Below are 18,818 nucleotides of genomic sequence, written 5' to 3' on the forward strand. Positions count from 1 at the left end.
AAGCGATGCTTATCGACACTTCACTGTAGCCTTTGTGTGCGAAAAGTCATACTTATTATAGAAAACAGAAGTGACAGAGATATGGTTCTTGAGATCTGTGGCGGTATACATAAAGAGAAATTATAAAATAAGGAATGGACTAAATGATGACATAACATCATACAGAAATAAAGACAAAATTGGAAGGATCATTTATCGAGGATATAACACTATCCACTGCCAATAAAAGCAAAAGAATACTCAACCTGGCAACTGGAAAATCACTATTATCTGCTGTAGTCGTGTCGCTGTTATTCCCGGCGTGACTCCTCCTCTTTGCTTACGTCTTAGGAAGTGAAAGCTCTATAAAGTCTACGTAGGTAGTATCGTTCGCCATTTTTGTTATTTCGTTGCCGAGCTACCATACGAGGAATTTATTTGCAGTACCGTTAAACATTATCATGTCGTAGGTTCTATGATAAAAAATCAAACGCACTGTAATTCAGCAAATAATTGAGCTGCAAATAACGTCCTCGTATATCTTCTACGAAAGCGGACGAAAGAGCCAAAATGGCGGGCGAGTACATTAACTATTTATAGAGCCTTAGGAAGTGAATTACATCATCACCAGCGAATGACAAGACGCACACGTTTAAATGTAGCCGACCTGCAACGTGATTGGCTGCCGGAAATAAGAGCGACGGGACTATAGGATATGTAGTAACAGGGGAAAAGTGGTTATGTTTCAAATGTATAAAGTAAGACGATCCGGGCAGTATATGTTTTCGGAACTACTAGGGCTTTGCTCCTATATTTTGCCAAATGAAGTGTTGAAATTAAAAATAAATATATGTTATATATCGTAAGTAGATTTTATGTTTCATAAATAGAATACGTAGTATAAGTTTTTAATTTCTTTATAAAAATTCAGTTCCACGAATTGCACGTTTCGGTTAAACCGGTTTTCGGTTGACGGAGGTTTTACAGTATACCCGGGCGTCGGAAACTGCACACCAAAATTTGCTACCTGGATTTCAGTCATATAGGAACTGCACACCAACATGTTCTACCTGGATTTCAGTCATATAGGAACTGCACACCAACATGTTCTACCTGGATTTCAATCATATAGGAACTGCACACCAACATGTTCTACCTGGATTTCAGTCATATAGGAACTGCACACCAACATGTTCTACCTGGATTTCAGTCATATAGGAACTGCACACCAACATGTTCTACCTGGATTTCAGTCATATAGGAACTGCACACTAACATGTTCTACCTGGATTTCAGTCATATAGGAACTGCACACTAACATGTTCTACCTGGATTTCAGTCATATAGGAACTGCACACTAACATGTTCTACCTGGATTCAGTCATATAGGAACTGCACACCAACATGTTCTACCTGGATTTCAGTCATATAGGAACTGCACACTAACATGTTCTACCTGGATTTCAGTCATATAGGAACTGCACACCAACATGTTCTACCTGGATTTCAGTCATATAGGAACTGCACACTAACATGTTCTACCTGGATTTCAGTCATATAGGAACTGCACACCAACATGTTCTACCTGGATTTCAGTCATATAGGAACTGCACACTAACATGTTCTACCTGGATTTCAGTCATATAGGAACTGCACACCAACATGTTCTACCTGGATTTCAGTCATATAGGAACTGCACACTAACATGTTCTACCTGGATTTCAGTCATATAGGAACTGCACACCAACATGTTCTACCTGGATTTCAGTCATATAGGAACTGCACACCAACATGTTCTACCTGGATTTCAGTCATATAGGAACTGCACACCAACATGTTCTACCTGGATTTCAGTCATATAGGAACTGCACACTAACATGTTCTACCTGGATTTCAGTCATATAGGAACTGCACACTAACATGTTCTACCTGGATTTCAGTCATATAGGAACTGCACACTAACATGTTCTACCTGGATTTCAGTCATATAGGAACTGCACACTAACATGTTCTACCTGGATTTCAGTCATATAGGAACTGCACACTAACATGTTCTACCTGGATTTCAGTCATATAGGAACTGCACACCAACATGTTCTACCTGGATTTCAGTCATATAGGAACTGCACACCAACATGTTCTACCTGGATTTCAGTCATATAGGAACTGCACACTAACATGTTCTACCTGGATTTCAGTCATATAGGAACTGCACACCAACATGTTCTACCTGGATTTCAGTCATATAGGAACTGCACACCAACATGTTCTACCTGGATTTCAGTCATATAGGAACTGCACACCAACATGTTCTACCTGGATTTCAGTCATATAGGAACTGCACACCAACATGTTCTACCTGGATTTCAGTCATATAGGAACTGCACACCAACATGTTCTACCTGGATTTCAGTCATATAGGAACTGCACACTAACATGTTCTACCTGGATTTCAGTCATATAGGAACTGCACACTAACATGTTCTACCTAGATTTCAGTCATATAGGAACTGCACACTAACATGTTCTACCTGGATTTCAGTCATATAGGAACTGCACACTAACATGTTCTACCTGGATTTCAGTCATATAGGAACTGCACACTAACATGTTCTACCTGGATTTCAGTCATATAGGAACTGCACACTAACATGTTCTACCTGGATTTCAGTCATATAGGAACTGCACACTAACATGTTCTACCTGGATTTCAGTCATATAGGAACTGCACACTAACATGTTCTACCTGGATTTCAGTCATATAGGAACTGCACACTAACATGTCCTACCTGGATTTCAGTCATATAGGAACTGCACACTAACATGTTCTACCTGGATTTCAGTCATATAGGAACTGCACACCAACATGTTCTACCTGGATTTCAGTCATATAGGAACTGCACACTAACATGTTCTACCTGGATTTCAGTCATATAGGAACTGCACACCAACATGTTCTACCTGGATTTCAGTCATATAGGAACTGCACACTAACATGTTCTACCTGGATTTCAGTCATATAGGAACTGCACACTAACATGTTCTACCTGGATTTCAGTCATATAGGAACTGCACACTAACATGTTCTACCTGGATTTCAGTCATATAGGAACTGCACACCAACATGTTCTACCTGGATTTCAGTCATATAGGAACTGCACACTAACATGTTCTACCTGGATTTCAGTCATATAGGAACTGCACACTAACATGTTCTACCTGGATTTCAGTCATATAGGAACTGCACACCAACATGTTCTACCTGGATTTCAGTCATATAGGAACTGCACACCAACATGTTCTACCTGAATTTCAGTCATATAGGAACTGCACACCAACATGTTCTACCTGGATTTCAGTCATATAGGAACTGCACACCAACATGTTCTACCTGGATTTCAGTCATATAGGAACTGCACACCAACATGTTCTACCTGGATTTCAGTCATATAGGAACTGCACACTAACATGTTCTACCTGGATTTCAGTCATATAGGAACTGCACACTAACATGTTCTACCTGGATTTCAGTCATATAGGAACTGCACACCAACATGTTCTACCTGGATTTCAGTCATATAGGAACTGCACACCAACATGTTCTACCTGGATTTCAGTCATATAGGAACTGCACACCAACATGTTCTACCTGGATTTCAGTCATATAGGAACTGCACACCAACATGTTCTACCTGGATTTCAGTCATATAGGAACTGCACACTAACATGTTCTACCTGGATTTCAGTCATATAGGAACTGCACACTAACATGTTCTACCTGGATTTCAGTCATATAGGAACTGCACACTAACATGTTCTACCTGGATTTCAGTCATATAGGAACTGCACACCAACATGTTCTACCTGGATTTCAGTCATATAGGAACTGCACACTAACATGTTCTACCTGGATTTCAGTCATATAGGAACTGCACACTAACATGTTCTACCTGGATTTCAGTCATATAGGAACTGCACACCAACATGTTCTACCTGGATTTCAGTCATATAGGAACTGCACACCAACATGTTCTACCTGAATTTCAGTCATATAGGAACTGCACACCAACATGTTCTACCTGGATTTCAGTCATATAGGAACTGCACACCAACATGTTCTACCTGGATTTCAGTCATATAGGAACTGCACACCAACATGTTCTACCTGGATTTCAGTCATATAGGAACTGCACACTAACATGTTCTACCTGGATTTCAGTCATATAGGAACTGCACACTAACATGTTCTACCTGGATTTCAGTCATATAGGAACTGCACACCAACATGTTCTACCTGGATTTCAGTCATATAGGAACTGCACACCAACATGTTCTACCTGGATTTCAGTCATATAGGAACTGCACACCAACATGTTCTACCTGGATTTCAGTCATATAGGAACTGCACACTAACATGTTCTACCTGGATTTCAGTCATATAGGAACTGCACACTAACATGTTCTACCTGGATTTCAGTCATATAGGAACTGCACACTAACATGTTCTACCTGGATTATGGTCATAAGGAAACTGCACACCAACATGTTTTCTACCTGCTTTGCCGATACTACACATAGTTTTAATTTATCAGAGTGTTTTAATTTCGTTCGAAATGGAGCGTTTGTTTACATCTTAAAGTGAACTGGGTATCTGAGGATTGTATATTTTATAAAGCCAAGGAATTGGAAAACTCACTCCATCTAATGTACAGTAGTAATAGTCTTTGAACTAGCTATACAGGCTGCAGTGGTGAAACTTGGGAATATGTTACCATTATACTCGTAGGTTGTCGCTTCCATCTTGCGCAAGCATGGTGGCGTGAAATACAGCATGTAGGACTGGCCAAGGACTGCAAAGGAGACAGTGAGATAGGAGAGTGGCTGAGGATGGTTTTTGGCATAACGTATTTGAATCCAGAAGAAGTCGGGGATTTCTTCGCTAAGGAACTGTTTGAGGTAAAACCGATAGATACTAGACTTGAGAAATTTGCCGATAATTTACTAGAAACGTACATATCCGAAGATGCAGTTTGCCCTCCTACTGTATGGGCAGCCATGATTGCATCGACGTCTCTCACAACAAATGGCTGTGAATCATTTCACAAGCATTTTAATGTCAGTTGTTACAGCAGTCATCCTTCATTGTACAGGGACATCATTTTATTTTTACTTCAATTTTTATTGTACCTGAGTTTTTGAATGTACTTCACTCCCACCCCCTCTACTAGTAAACTTACAACCGTTCTCCACACAGAACCGAGCGTATACGGTCAAAGTCGCCTTACGGTCATAGTAAACACAATCAGTACTGAGTTAGTGAGTATAGTATGTTCCAGAAATATGTTCGCTTTCAATATTGAATCATATTGTCGCACAGGTACTGTCGTCCGTTTGCCTATGTCGTATCCCGGTTTCCCCCACCCACTTCTGCCCGTTCCTTTGTGGCTGGCGTGTCTTAGTTATTTTCTGAAAACATTAATTTCTGTTAGGAATTGGACGTCTACGTAATATTATACAACTATTTAAAATAACTTAAATAAAAGGGCCTCGTCGTTAAGTAATTAACTGTCACGTGATGTCCCCCTTTCTACGACCCTGCGGCATAACCACTTGGACGGACAGTAGATAGCATGTCTGTGTAATTTTATCTTTTCGGATCGGGCAGAAGTGAAGATTGAATATACAGTATGTAAGGTACTCTTTTATAGAGTAGGTACAGAATTATTTCAACATGAGTTAGTAGTACGAAAGATGAAACTGGTTATTGGAATTATGTACAATAGTATATAATGCGATAATATACAAAAAAAGAACTGAAACCTGTATAGAAATGAACGGCCATCATTTTCAAATATGTGTTTAAATATCCATATTATGATTATTTTTCAGTTTAACGTCATTCTCTATATTGTACGCTAATGTGCTATAGACAGTATAATATACACTGCATAATGAATACGTCCACATGGACAACTCAGTTCGTGAGTAAAAACACTCATTGTTAATACTGTACTGTATTTTGATTAAAGAAAACCCTAATGAAAATTATCAAACTCAAAATTGCGATATTTCCTACTTTACGTAAATGGATGAACTACTTTTCATCCCTCCTATACCTAGTAAAGTGATTTGTTTGTATCTTACGCCAGTATCATCGAACTCCAGTGGAAGGGGGTATCAAACGGGTTTCCGGTTCACAACCTTTAAGCCAAAGGTATAACCAGGTTAATATTAGAAATGTTAGTAAAAATAAAATGATGTCCCTGTATAAATTCGAGAATGAATTTCTGGACATACAAACTGATACTTATATTAAACTTCAAAACAACGAAGGAAGGAAGTAAGAGAAAGTTAATCAAATGCAAAAGAAATATATTTTTGTAAATTGTGCAGTTTCTGGGAAGGATTAATAAAACCCTCGTGAATCAGTATGCAGTATCCGGATAGGATTAGTGGGTCCCTCGAAAAACGGTGTGCAGTTTCCGGATCGAAGTGTGGAGTTTGCGCCTACCCCTTATACCAACCTTAACGTTGGGCTTCAGAAAACAGGAAATATATATTCTTGAACTGTATTCGATTTTAATTATTCATATTCAATTGATTGATTGATTCTCAGCATCCAGCAGCTGCCAGTCGCTGGGCTGTGAGTACAAGTGCCAGGCATCTCTGACGGGCGGCGGCTGCTACTGCGCTGAAGGAAGGCAAGTTGCGAACGACAGCCGCTCCTGCATCGGTATGTTGACTTCTCAATCAGCAGGTTGAAGTGACACGAAATGTGATCCAGGTTGAATTGCCTAACTTGAAATATTCCGTGTATTGCAGACAGGGACGAGTGCAAGGAGTGGGGCTTCTGTGACCAGCTGTGCGAGAACACGGACGGCTCGTACCAGTGTGCCTGCATGCCCGGCTACAGCCTGGTGCAGCGCTCGCAGTGCGTGGCGCCCGACGACGCCTCCATGGCGCTGTTCTTCGCGCACGACCACTCCGTGTGGCGCATGACGGCGCAGGGCAGCGACATCAGGCTCGTGGCCAACGCCACCGGAGCCAGCGGCGTCGACTACCACTACAGACGCAACCAGCTGTTCTGGTCCGACATAAAGACCCGCAAGGTAACAATTGTCATCATAGAGAGTGTTCAATGACATTTTACTATCTGTTATTAGCTATTTGTTTCGTAATCCCAGTATACAATACTGCGAGATATTTATCATCATCAACATGAACGTGTGTGGATTAAATCGTCTGTGACCCGCTTCCCTATGGGTCTTGACTTCTCCATCTTTCTCGTGGATGGCCTATGTCTCTCTTTCCTATTGGTTGATACTTGAATGCTGATTTTTATATCTACGCGATTTTCATTCATTCTTTCTAAGTGCCCAAGAGGTAAAGATTTATATCTTCTTTCCATTTTAAGTTTTTCTCAAATATCTTAATTTTGTCGATAATCCATCCTTCTAAATCCCTAAAGCGGTCCCAAAACTCTCCTCATGCTGTGTAATGCTTCTTCATCTCTGGTATTCAACACACAATTTTCAGTGCCCAAAAAAGAGTCGAGTTTTAATGTAATATTATAGAGACGTAGTTGTGTTTGGTTAACATGTATTTTTGTTTCTTTTGTATGGTTCTTTTGTTTCTTTTGTACGGTTCTTTTGTTCCTTTTGTATGGTTCTTTTGTTTCTTTTGTATGGTTCTTTTGTTTCTTTTGTATGGTTCTTTTGTTTCTTTTGTACGGTTCTTTTGTTTCTTTTGTACGGTTCTTTTGTTCCTTTTGTACGGTTCTTTTGTTCCTTTTGTATGGTTCTTTTGTTTCTTTTGTATGGTTCTTTTGTTTCTTTTGTATGGTTCTTTTGTTTCTTTTGTATGGTTCTTTTGTTTCTTTTGTATGGTTCTTTTGTTTCTTTTGTATGGTTCTTTTGTTTCTTTTGTATGGTTCTTTTGTTTCTTTTGTTTCTTTTGTACGGCTCTTTTGTTTCTTTCATATGGTTCTTTTGTTTCTTTTGTATGGTTCTTTTGTTTCTTTTGTATGGTTCTTTTGTTTCTTTTGTATGTTTCTTTTGTACGGTTCTTTTGTTCCTTTTGTACGGTTCTTTTGTTCCTTTTGTATGGTTCTTTTGTTTCTTTTGTATGGTTCTTTTGTTTCTTTTGTATGGTTCTTTTGTTTCTTTTGTACGGTTCTTTTGTTTCTTTTGTATGGCTCTTTTGTTTCTTTCATATGGTTCTTTTGTTTCTTTTGTATGGTTATTTTGTTTCTTTTGTATGGTTCTTTTGTTTCTTTTGTATGGTTCTTTTGTTTCTTTTGTTTCTTTTGTATGGTTCTTTTGTTTCTTTTGTATGGTTTCTTTTGTATGGTTCTTTTGTTTCTTTTGTATGGTTCTTTTGTTTCTTTTGTATGGTTCTTTTGTTTCTTTTGTATGATTCTTTTGTTTCTTTTGTATGGTTCTTTTGTTTCTTTTGTATGGTTCTTTTGTTTCTTTTATATGGTTCTTTTGTTTCTTTTGTATGATTCTTTTGTTTCTTTTGTATGGTTCTTTTGTTTCTTTTGTATGGTTCTTTTGTTTCTTTTGTATGGTTCTTTTGTTTCTTTTGTATGATTCTTTTGTATCTTTTGTATGGTTCTTTTGTTTCTTTTATTTCTTTTGTACGATTCTTTTGTTATCCAAAATTTCACAAATTTATTTTTTTTTAAACCTTCTTCAAGAAACAAATTAAACTGAAGAATCTCACACAAGCGTTAATGTGAGAGCCAGTGAACGCCTGTTAAATGTCGGAATATAGACAGTTTATGTAGCGGATATTTGATATGACTGTAAAAGATGTAAATAATGTTATTAATGTTGAATGTCTTGGTCCCCTTTACTTCGCAGGTCCACTCCCAACAACTGCTGGGCTCCACGCCCTCACTGACACACGAAGCGGACATCACGCTGCCAGGCACGTGGGCCCCGGTCGCCCTGGCGGTGGACTGGGTGGGCGACAAGCTGTACGTGGCCGACGCTGTTGGGCAGAAAGTCGACGTCTTCGAGCTGGACGGCCATTGGCACGCCATCGTGCTTGGCAGCAATCTGAGCAGTCCTGCGGATATTGCGCTGGATCCAACAATTGGGTAAGCACAACAAATTACTGAATCGGACAGAAGATACGCATCTGATTGCTACACGTTGATTAATAATGCAGCTTGATTTTAAACAGTCTGGTCCAACGTGTACATACATTTAATCTTCACGACTTCGGAGAGTATTGATATCATCATCGGAAGGACATCATCGGTGGCTTAATAGTTAAATACTTGCTATAGAACCGAGATTCCCGGGTTCAAAGACGGCCTATAATCTTTTCGCTGTAAGAAAAATCCTAATGTAAACAATAGCACGTGACTGAAGTGAGGCTTCATTGGCCGCTGTTTGGCGCCATAGATTCTCAGTACGTGTTCCCGCCTACTGTTGTACATTCTGTTTCATGTTAAACATTTCCCGTTACTCGTCAAGTAGGCCTAACCTCACTACTATGCATTCGTTTGCTTAGGAAACATTTACTTTATAATTACTGTAATTAAATTATTTTTAAGTATTATGGCTTCACAATGGACAGTTGAGGATGCAGAAGCCATACTTCAGTACCACGTGCTTACGTGAACAACTACGAACTCAAGTGACGCCAGCTTGTTACAAGAACAGACTACCTCGGTATTACCGTTGGTATTCATCCGCGTTCATAGTACATAACAAAATATAAAAGTAGTTTTTCTTTTACATATCGTTTTACACATGAGTGAAGTTATATGTTTTATGGTATTTAACAACTAGAATTCAATTTTTATTGTCAAATAATACAAGATTATGGTTTCCTAACACGGAACTATATTTTCCTGCGTCATGCCAGTATTTCGACTGGGAACCAATCACGGGTATGACAGCCACGTGCTTATCTTTACATTAGGATTTTTCTTACAGCGAAAACAGTATAGGTCAATGGATTGTTGTGGTAAAATATGTACTAGTTATTTATCATTCACGTCAGGATTCAACCCTGGAGGTAGTGGAGAAGCCCAAATAAGCGGCTTAAAAGAAAGTGATTTTATTTCATTTTTCAGTATATACTATTGGGAAATACACTGTAGATCAATTGCAAGGACCGAGTATTCCTTTGATTAATCCCTATAAGCAAACATTTGGGTAGTAAGTTAAGTTGTGTATATCCACAATTCCTTCCATTGGTTTCTCATAGTTATTCCTCCTTATTTTGATAAAATGGGGAAAAGAGTTAATAAATAGTTATTTGCCACACAAGTGTTAAAAATTACATTTTATTTTATGAATAGGGGTGCTTGCAAAACGAGGCCGTAGTAGGCAGAGGGCAGCAACCTTATGAACAAAATAAAATAATTTGAACATGTGTCTGGTACACTGTTTTCAGACACCCATTCGTTCGTGCTGGTATAGCGAGAGTCGCCACTGCGCTCCTTGTGATATGCAACTTGAACACATTACAGCAGATTGATTTTTTTGTAATTAAATTCATTTCTTAACTGTTTCATATCACAGATATCAATAAACCCGGAGGTTCATTGCCGCCCTCACATAAGCCCGCCATTGGTCCCTATCCTGAGCAAGATTAATCCAGTCTCTATCATCATATTCCACCTCTCTCAAATCCATTTTAATATTATCCTCCCATCTACATCTCGACCTTCCCAAAGGTCTTTTTCTCTCGAGCCTACCAACTAACACTTTATATGCATTTCTGGATTCGCCCATACGTGCTACATGCCCTGCCCATCTCAAACGTCTGGATTTTATGTTCCTAATTATGTTAGGTGAAGAATACAATGCGTGCAGTTCTGTGTTGTGTAACTTTCTCCATTCTCCTGTAACTTCATCCCTCTTAGCTCCATAGGTGACGTCATATGAAATGCAGCCCGCCTTGCAAGACAAGGGGTGGTAAAAAGTAGTAGGCTGGGGAGAGGAAAGGACTGAACCTGGCCCCCCTCCCGTATAGTCTTGTAAGTTACAAATATTACAGATTTTCGGTACCTTTGACAAGACGTTGTAAAGGGAAAGGGAAATTATAAGAAAATTTTCTTCAAGTTCATTATTTTTTCCGTTTGTTTTTTTTTTTTCATTTAATATCTTCACTTCATCGACTTTGAATAACGTTCCTAATTTGAAAAATTATTTAAATTTGTTTTATAGCAAATAATGAAAATATTTATTTCAAAATCGTCATTAAAACGATGAAATATGATTATAAATAAATTGTGAAAATTAGGAATTCAAGTCCACACCTGTGGAGTAATGGCTAGCGCATCTGGCCGCGAAACCAGGTGTCACGGGTTCGATTCCCGGTCGGGGCAAGTTAAGGCTGGTTCACAATAAACTGGGAACGAGAACCAGAATGAAAACGAGAAGCAGAGGACGTGAATATGAAAAATTTTTATTCACAATAAGTCGAGAACGTAGACCACTATGCATATCGATATGTATGTCAATAACGATATGTAAAGTCGATATTACGCATTCTGATGTTATTTGTGTATAATTGACCAATGGCGTTCTCTCATGAGTACAAGGCAGCCAACATAAACACAGGTTAACCAACTTCGAAATTTCAACTGAAACATTTCATTAGGTACGGTACTATAAATATGCCCATGCATCTTTATTATCACAACCTATTTTAAGTCTACCATAACATAAAATAATTAGAGAAGAAACATTTGTAATAGAACAAAAATGAACACAACAGTAGTTATTGAATTGAAGCATGAATATGTACTGTGTAATACAACCAATACAGTAATAAAATATGATTCGCTTCCGATCGGTGTTCAAAGATGCAGCTATTGAAAGCCAAGTATTCTCATCTTTATACGAGGCGCGCCGCTTATCGTAAACGTGAGGATTTTCCTCAACACTCAATATTAGAATCTCATCAAATAAAACTTGCTCCATGATGCACAGCACAGAACAAAATAATGCATAGGTTATGTCACGGTCTTCTTGCTACAAAATATATGACTACAAAATAGCTTTTAGATGGCAATAGAATGAATCTAGTGGGCTGTGATCGGAAACGTGAACGTCAAAGTTGAAACTTGGCCAACTCTCCGTTCCCGATCTCGGGCTCCGGCAAGCTTTTCGTTAATTGTGAATGATCACATTTAAATGTACACATTTTAACAATTTTACCGTTTTCGTTTTCGTTGCGATTCTCGTTTCAGATTTATTGTGAACCAGCCTTTACCTGATTGAGGTTTTTTCCGGGGTTTTCCCTCAACCCAATATGAACAAATGCTGGGTAACTTTTGGTGCTGGACCCCGGAGTCATTTCACCGGCATTGTCACCTTCATCTCATTCAGACGCTAAATAACCTAAGATGTTGATACAGCGTAGTAAAATAACCTACAAAAAAATAAGAATTGAATTGCATCCTTTTACAGCATAGCAAATACATAAAAATTGTGAATATAATGTTTTGTTAATAGTACATTTATTTTTGTTGTGCAGGTATATGTTCGTGGCAGACAGCACCCAGGTCCTGCGTGCAAACATGGACGGTACAAATGCTCGAGCCATCGTGTCGGAGGCTGCGTACAAAACATCGGGTGTCGCCGTTGACATCATAGCAAAGCGAGTGTTCTGGTGCGATTCTCTCCTCGATTATATTGAAACTGTGGATTACGAAGGAAATAACAGGATATTAGTGGTTCGAGGTAACTGTCCGTGATCGTAATTTGGGCTTTTTTTCTATATAATACAGGGCTATTCAGAAAAGAAGGAGCAGATTTCAAATATTTATTTCTTCCAAACTACAAAAGATAGAAACACAATTCCAACGTTCCAGGACAGACGAAAGTTTAAATTTTGAACAGTCCGGGCAGAAGTTCCAATCACGGCCGCATTGGTTCTGTTGATTGTCTGTAGTACAATGGCGACACAACAGGAAATAGTAATATGCGTTACAAGAGCGGTATGTTGAAGTTTTCATGTTCGAGGAAAAGTTTGAAAAAGCGAAACGTAGTTGAGTTTTTTAACTTCCGAGAATTGAAAGAAAACATACCGCTCGTGTATCGTACATTATTTTGTGCGAAGATCGTTTATTACGTACCTGAAAGAGGAATTTCTAATTAGTTGCAATGAAATCTCCATTTTGGTTTCTGTTCAATGACGGCAAATTTACAAAACAAAAATATCTATCTTCAACATTGTTGCTTTAAAATGTTTTCTGTGTTTACTATACTCCAGCAGGCCGAGATATACGTCTGTCTTTTTTTTCCCCCCAGTCTATAAATGCGAACTTAAAACAAACGGTAAGGTTATGTAATGATTTATTTTTCATTTTAATATTTTAACAATATTATTTATATAACATATTGCAGTAATAACATCGGCATCTGGAATCTTGTTGATTTTTTCACGGCTTCCTTAATGTTACTTGCATCACGAATGCAGTAACTTTAGTGGAGTTGTAGAGTTTACTTAATTTTTGCAAATATTTAAAAACAATAATTAACAGTGCAATTTAGGTGAAATTGCAGTGGTAAGTTTCCAATTTATAATTATTACTATGTTAAACGTCTCTAAAAATAATATGTTAAAAGCCTAAAGCAGTAAAATCAATATGTCACTTAAGCGGTAAGAAGAGGGAAATTGTTATGTGTGTTAGGTTGGGAATACTGAATGTGGAATTTTAGACTTTCCGCGGATTGGTTTTGTGCGGAAACCAAGCAAATACGCACGATCTCGCACAAAAGCATTTTGTGTGCTGCAATTAGCAAAACTAGAGTCCATTATTGCAGTTTAATAAACAAGCGCCCCGTCATAAGCAGATTCACCATTGGCATCGAAAATTCGTAGAAGATGGTTGCATCTGCAAACAGAAAAGCACGGGACGTCCACGCACATCGAATGAAAATGCCGAGCGTATTCGTACAGTTTACGAAAGGAGCCCAAAAAATCCACAACACGAGCAAGCAGACAACTGGACATTCCACAACCAACGGCATGGCGAGTTCTGAAACACCGTCTGCACGTGAAGCCGTACAAACTGCAGTTATTGCAAGCATTGCATCCTGACGACCACAACAATGACACCATTCCAGGACGTTGAATTGGAAGAGGAGGAGGAGAAGATCAAGTTCATCGCCGGTGGCCTCCCAGGTCTCCAGACCTCACTCCTTGTGATTTTTATCTGTAGGGTTACGTAAACGACGTGTTTTTATCCCCCTTATGCCTGACATTGATAAATAGATATATAGTTTATTTAGCAAAAACATGTGAAACATGTATGGCATCGTCATAAACAATTTAAAATACATGATATCATACAATGGATACAAATTAAGATACATGAATATTAAAAAACTCATCGACATCATACAATGGATTTGCCAATAATATAGTCCTAATTCGTGTCCTAAACACTCGGAATGGAAGATTCCTTATATCGACAGGTAGACTATTAAATAATTTAAAAGCAAAGAATAGAAAACTGTTTTGAGTAATACTGTATTTATATTGGTCAATATATAAATTTGTATTGTTTCTTGTAGAATATTTATGAACAGAAGTACATGCTATGCAATTATTAATGTTATTCCGAATGTAAAGAAGACAGGCCAATACATACATAGACGACAATGTCAAGATTTGTGACCTTATAAAAAGAGGTTTACAATGAGTCGTATTTGAAATTCCTTGAATTAATCTTAAAGCTTTCTTTTGTAATATGAAAATAGCTTGAGCAGAAGTATGGTGACCCCAAAGAATAATACCATAATTTAAATGACTTTGTATATGGCTATGAAATATTGTAAACAATACCTTGTTAGGTAAATTATTCCTTAACAACCTTAACATATATAGGCCTTTACTTAATTTCTTAGCAACATAGTCAACATGAGTTCTCCATCCCATTCTAGGCTCAAGAAAGATGCCCAGAAACCTAACAGTAGTAAGACGATTAATACCAAAGTTTAATTTATCAGTTTTGTTGGCCTTAACACCGCAATCAACAGCGCCAATACGGCTGCGCATGACAAGCAACAGCGCCAATGCGGCCGTGATTGGAACTTCTATTCGGACTGTTCAAAATTTAAACTTTCGTCTGTCCAGAAACGTTGGAATTGTGTTTCTATCTTTTGTAGTTTGAAAGAAATGAATATTTGAAATCTGCTCCTTCTTTTTGAATAGCCCTGTATAATGTTCCTGTCTCCATTTTATTAAACGTATTTCAGGTCAAACAGTTCCATCTCCTTCTCGTCTTACGCTGTTTGAGAATCGTATTTTCTGGTCTGACGGCACGAAGCAAGGCATCATGGCTATAGACAAGTACCAGAGTCACAACTCCATTCAAGTTGTGTACCGGAAGAGAGACGTTAGGGAACCCAAAGGACTGAAAGCTGTCCACGAATTGCTCCAACTTTATGGTAAGAGAAGCCATAACATAAGACTATCCACTGCAGAAACATATTCTTTTCCGCTAGTAGTACTAGTTTATGAAACCTGAAGTATCATAAATTTAATATTTGTTTGATTATTCACAGCTTCTAACCCGTGTGGAAACAACAATGGCAACTGTCAACACATGTGCATCGTGACGGTGGGTGAAGGGACTGGCATGTTGGGTTACCGCTGTGCCTGCAATGTTGGCTGGATGCTGGAAAAAAATCAGCAAAACTGTCGTCGTAAGTTATATTGGAGATAGAGATCAATAGGGACCGGATTTTTATGTAATATCAAGGTGTGAAATATGTACATATTTATGTAAGAAAAATAAGCTAAATATATTTCAAAATATGTAAAATCATGAAAATATTTAATATCAATATCTGGCAGGTATAGGATAGGTAAGACTCTCCAGTTGTGATTTCATAGAGCACCCGACTTTTTTACCGCACACTTGACACATTACTATTTTTCCATCTGTAGTGAAAGCTTCGTCCATCGCAATCCATGATTTTATTTTTGTCGTTAGGGTTGAAGATGCAGGGGCCATTTTAGTTAGTTAAAAGCAGTAGATAAACTCACTTGCACTTTATACTGTAAGTACTAAAACTAGAGAACTGAGTGAAATGAATGACACAACAGAACTGCAAGCACTGTTTCGCTTTACTGGATTAGGAGAAAATAAGAGGAGATGTGGGACACATGCATTTTAGCTGCTCCCTGGAAGAAACAAAGTACCTACTAAAACCTCAAACTATAGGCATTTACAAACTCTGTTGTTTGAAAAGTGACATTCCTGTCTCATTCAGACGGGTAGGATTATTCCAGCCAAGAACCATATTTTCTAATTGCTCGGAAAATCCCATTTCCGTATAGGTCTACTAAATTTAAAGTAAAGAGGTCAAGCAATAGCCTAAAAAGCTATTTATTTTAATCTTTCAACATCTTTCCAGTTTGTTCCTTTACTCCAACTTCTTTTCAAAAGTCGGCTACTTTATTGCGGCTCATGCCAGACTTGACACGGGTTTTCCCTGGAAGGATTAGGAAGAGGGTGGGTAAGGTTGCAAATTGCATGGGAACGGCTTGTTAAGACGTGTGCAGAACAATTATAGTTCGAGACAAATCATGTCGTCCTCGTTCTACTTCACCGCATGAAGGCAACGCTACTTTCTGAGTGATTCTTACAATACAAGAGAGAGAAAAAGTTGCCTTTTGTTCACTCATATTTACAGTGGGCGGTATGGGGTGAGTGCCTATATTACTTCCTGGAACTAAGGACGTTATGTTTCATCCCGAAATATATCCTTTCTTGGGTAGGTAAAAAGGCTTTTTAAATCTGTGTATTTCAAATTGTAAACTTTCCCAGCAGAAGTTTCTTTTTTCGTTTTAGAGAAGTAAAAATGAATAAAACCCCTAAATATGTAGATTCATGTAATATGAAGCCATAATGTGTAATGTGGGGTAAATATGTAAAAATATGTAGTACAGACGTGGACAAATTATTAGACTAAAGCGTTTTCTTGGAACATAATATAATTCATCATATCAACTATCAGTATAATTCACAGAGTCTCTATTGTTGTAAATATGATTGTTTACATCTTCTGGTATATTTTTCCAATGTTTAAGTATATTTTTTCTGGCTATGTTAGTACTACTGGTGTTTTAATTATATACTGCAGAAGATATTCAACAGTCTGTTCTCCCATGGCCTGCAAGAAGACCGGACATGAACGAAATTGAAAATCTGTGATCTATACCGAAGAAGAAAGTGAACAAAAAGAGGCTTACAACAAAACATGGACTCATTTAAGCACTGTCTGGTATCTGGCTAAATGATGCTGATATTCAAAGAAAGTGTCAAACTTTGGTTTCCAGCATCCCAGACAAAATCAACGTGTTATAAAGAATAAGGGAATGTTCACAGAATATTAGTAACGTCAAGACTCAATTTTCTGTTCATTATTTCTGTGCAAAATACATTTTTGTTCATTATTTCTGCCGATAAATACAGCTTCGTTGCACATATAATTTACTTAGTCTAATAATTTGTTCACGTCTGTATCAAATTTTAATATATTAATGGTAATTATAAGATTCGCAAAGATTTGTTATTTATATACGGTTAGGTTCAAAGAAATGTAATATGTAATTACATAAAAATCTGGTCCCTAGAGATCAATATTAACACAAGTATTTTATCAAATACACTTATCGGTATAGTCACATTACTATAAACAAACTTTGGTAATAATAGATCGATAATATATACTGTACCTATATGGCTGGAATTTTTGTATAGTTAATATAAGGAAACAATTCCAGCAAATCAGTCCTGATGGCCAAGTACTAACATTTTTTTTCGTATTTATTTGCAGCGGTTGAAGAATTCCTAATGTATTCGCAGCAACGATTCATCAAGGGCAGAGTACTGGATCCCGTCATTGAAGGGTTCAGCGACGCCATGAACCCAGTGGTGTCACGAAAAGCGCGCTTTGTTGGTCTTGATTTTGATTCTAATGATGAGTATATTTACTATTCTGACGTCCTTCAAGATGTCATATACAGAATCCATCGTAATGGAACAGGTACGTTCACTTCAGTTCACAATAGTTATTAATATTATGCACTATTGTTAGTGCGACAATTTAACGAGTGTCATAATAAGATTGTCCACGAGCTGGATACAACACTTTATGGCATCTTAGCATTATAAAGAAACTCTAGTTATAGAGTAGAAAAAAATTCAGTAACCATAGCTGACAAAGTCTTCATATGTTCGCATCGATTAGTTTCGCCTGGGATTTACATTGAATAAAGAGAAACGGATGACTTTGCAGGTATTACAAACTCTAGTTATACCACAGTTTAGTATATACAGTTGCGAAGCTCAATACTTACTAAGTATGCAAACATAGACAGTTGAAATACGCATCCATAGATAGTTGCTAACCACCAGGATCGCTACTATCGCCTCATCACAGACCCTTTCCCCAGCAGACGATAAAATGTATTGTACTTTCGATATCGTATTCTTTTGAAAAAATTAACACCTTCCTTCCACTATTGAAATACGAAATACATAAGGTTTATATATTATTTTCATAAAGTATATATTATATTTTATAAACTCACCTTCCTGGATTTTTCGGAAGAAGGATAAATCTTAACCTCTTTTTCTTACAATATTTATACAGTAGTACCACAAACGTCTCCTTGTTCCATATTATTATTCAAATTATTGTATTTTAGCCATTTAGTCTACAGTTATTACAACCGATAACGAACATTTCACAGTTTACACAACTTTTCACAACAAAGAGAAATACGGCACAGTCAATGCCTTTTCGATCTAGACCAGGCCGTAATGTATGTTCGGGTTTTCTATTTCAGTG

At 37.7% G+C, this 18,818-nt stretch overlaps 1 protein-coding gene across 1 annotated transcript in view; it reads left to right on the forward strand.

The window, feature by feature from the left end:
- Positions 1-18,818, forward strand: part of mgl (low-density lipoprotein receptor-related protein megalin) — a 156,960-nt gene that overhangs the window by 26,899 nt on the left and 111,243 nt on the right. The window contains exons 5-11 of the mRNA XM_069829941.1: positions 6,596-6,712; positions 6,802-7,088; positions 8,844-9,082; positions 12,484-12,689; positions 15,213-15,404; positions 15,522-15,662; positions 17,802-18,011. Coding sequence (XP_069686042.1) covers positions 6,596-6,712; positions 6,802-7,088; positions 8,844-9,082; positions 12,484-12,689; positions 15,213-15,404; positions 15,522-15,662; positions 17,802-18,011 — 1,392 coding nt within the window. The remainder of the gene's footprint in view (positions 1-6,595; positions 6,713-6,801; positions 7,089-8,843; positions 9,083-12,483; positions 12,690-15,212; positions 15,405-15,521; positions 15,663-17,801; positions 18,012-18,818) is intronic.

This window comes from Periplaneta americana, chromosome 7 (assembly GCF_040183065.1).
Source record: "Periplaneta americana isolate PAMFEO1 chromosome 7, P.americana_PAMFEO1_priV1, whole genome shotgun sequence".
Lineage (NCBI taxonomy): Eukaryota > Metazoa > Arthropoda > Insecta > Blattodea > Blattidae > Periplaneta > Periplaneta americana.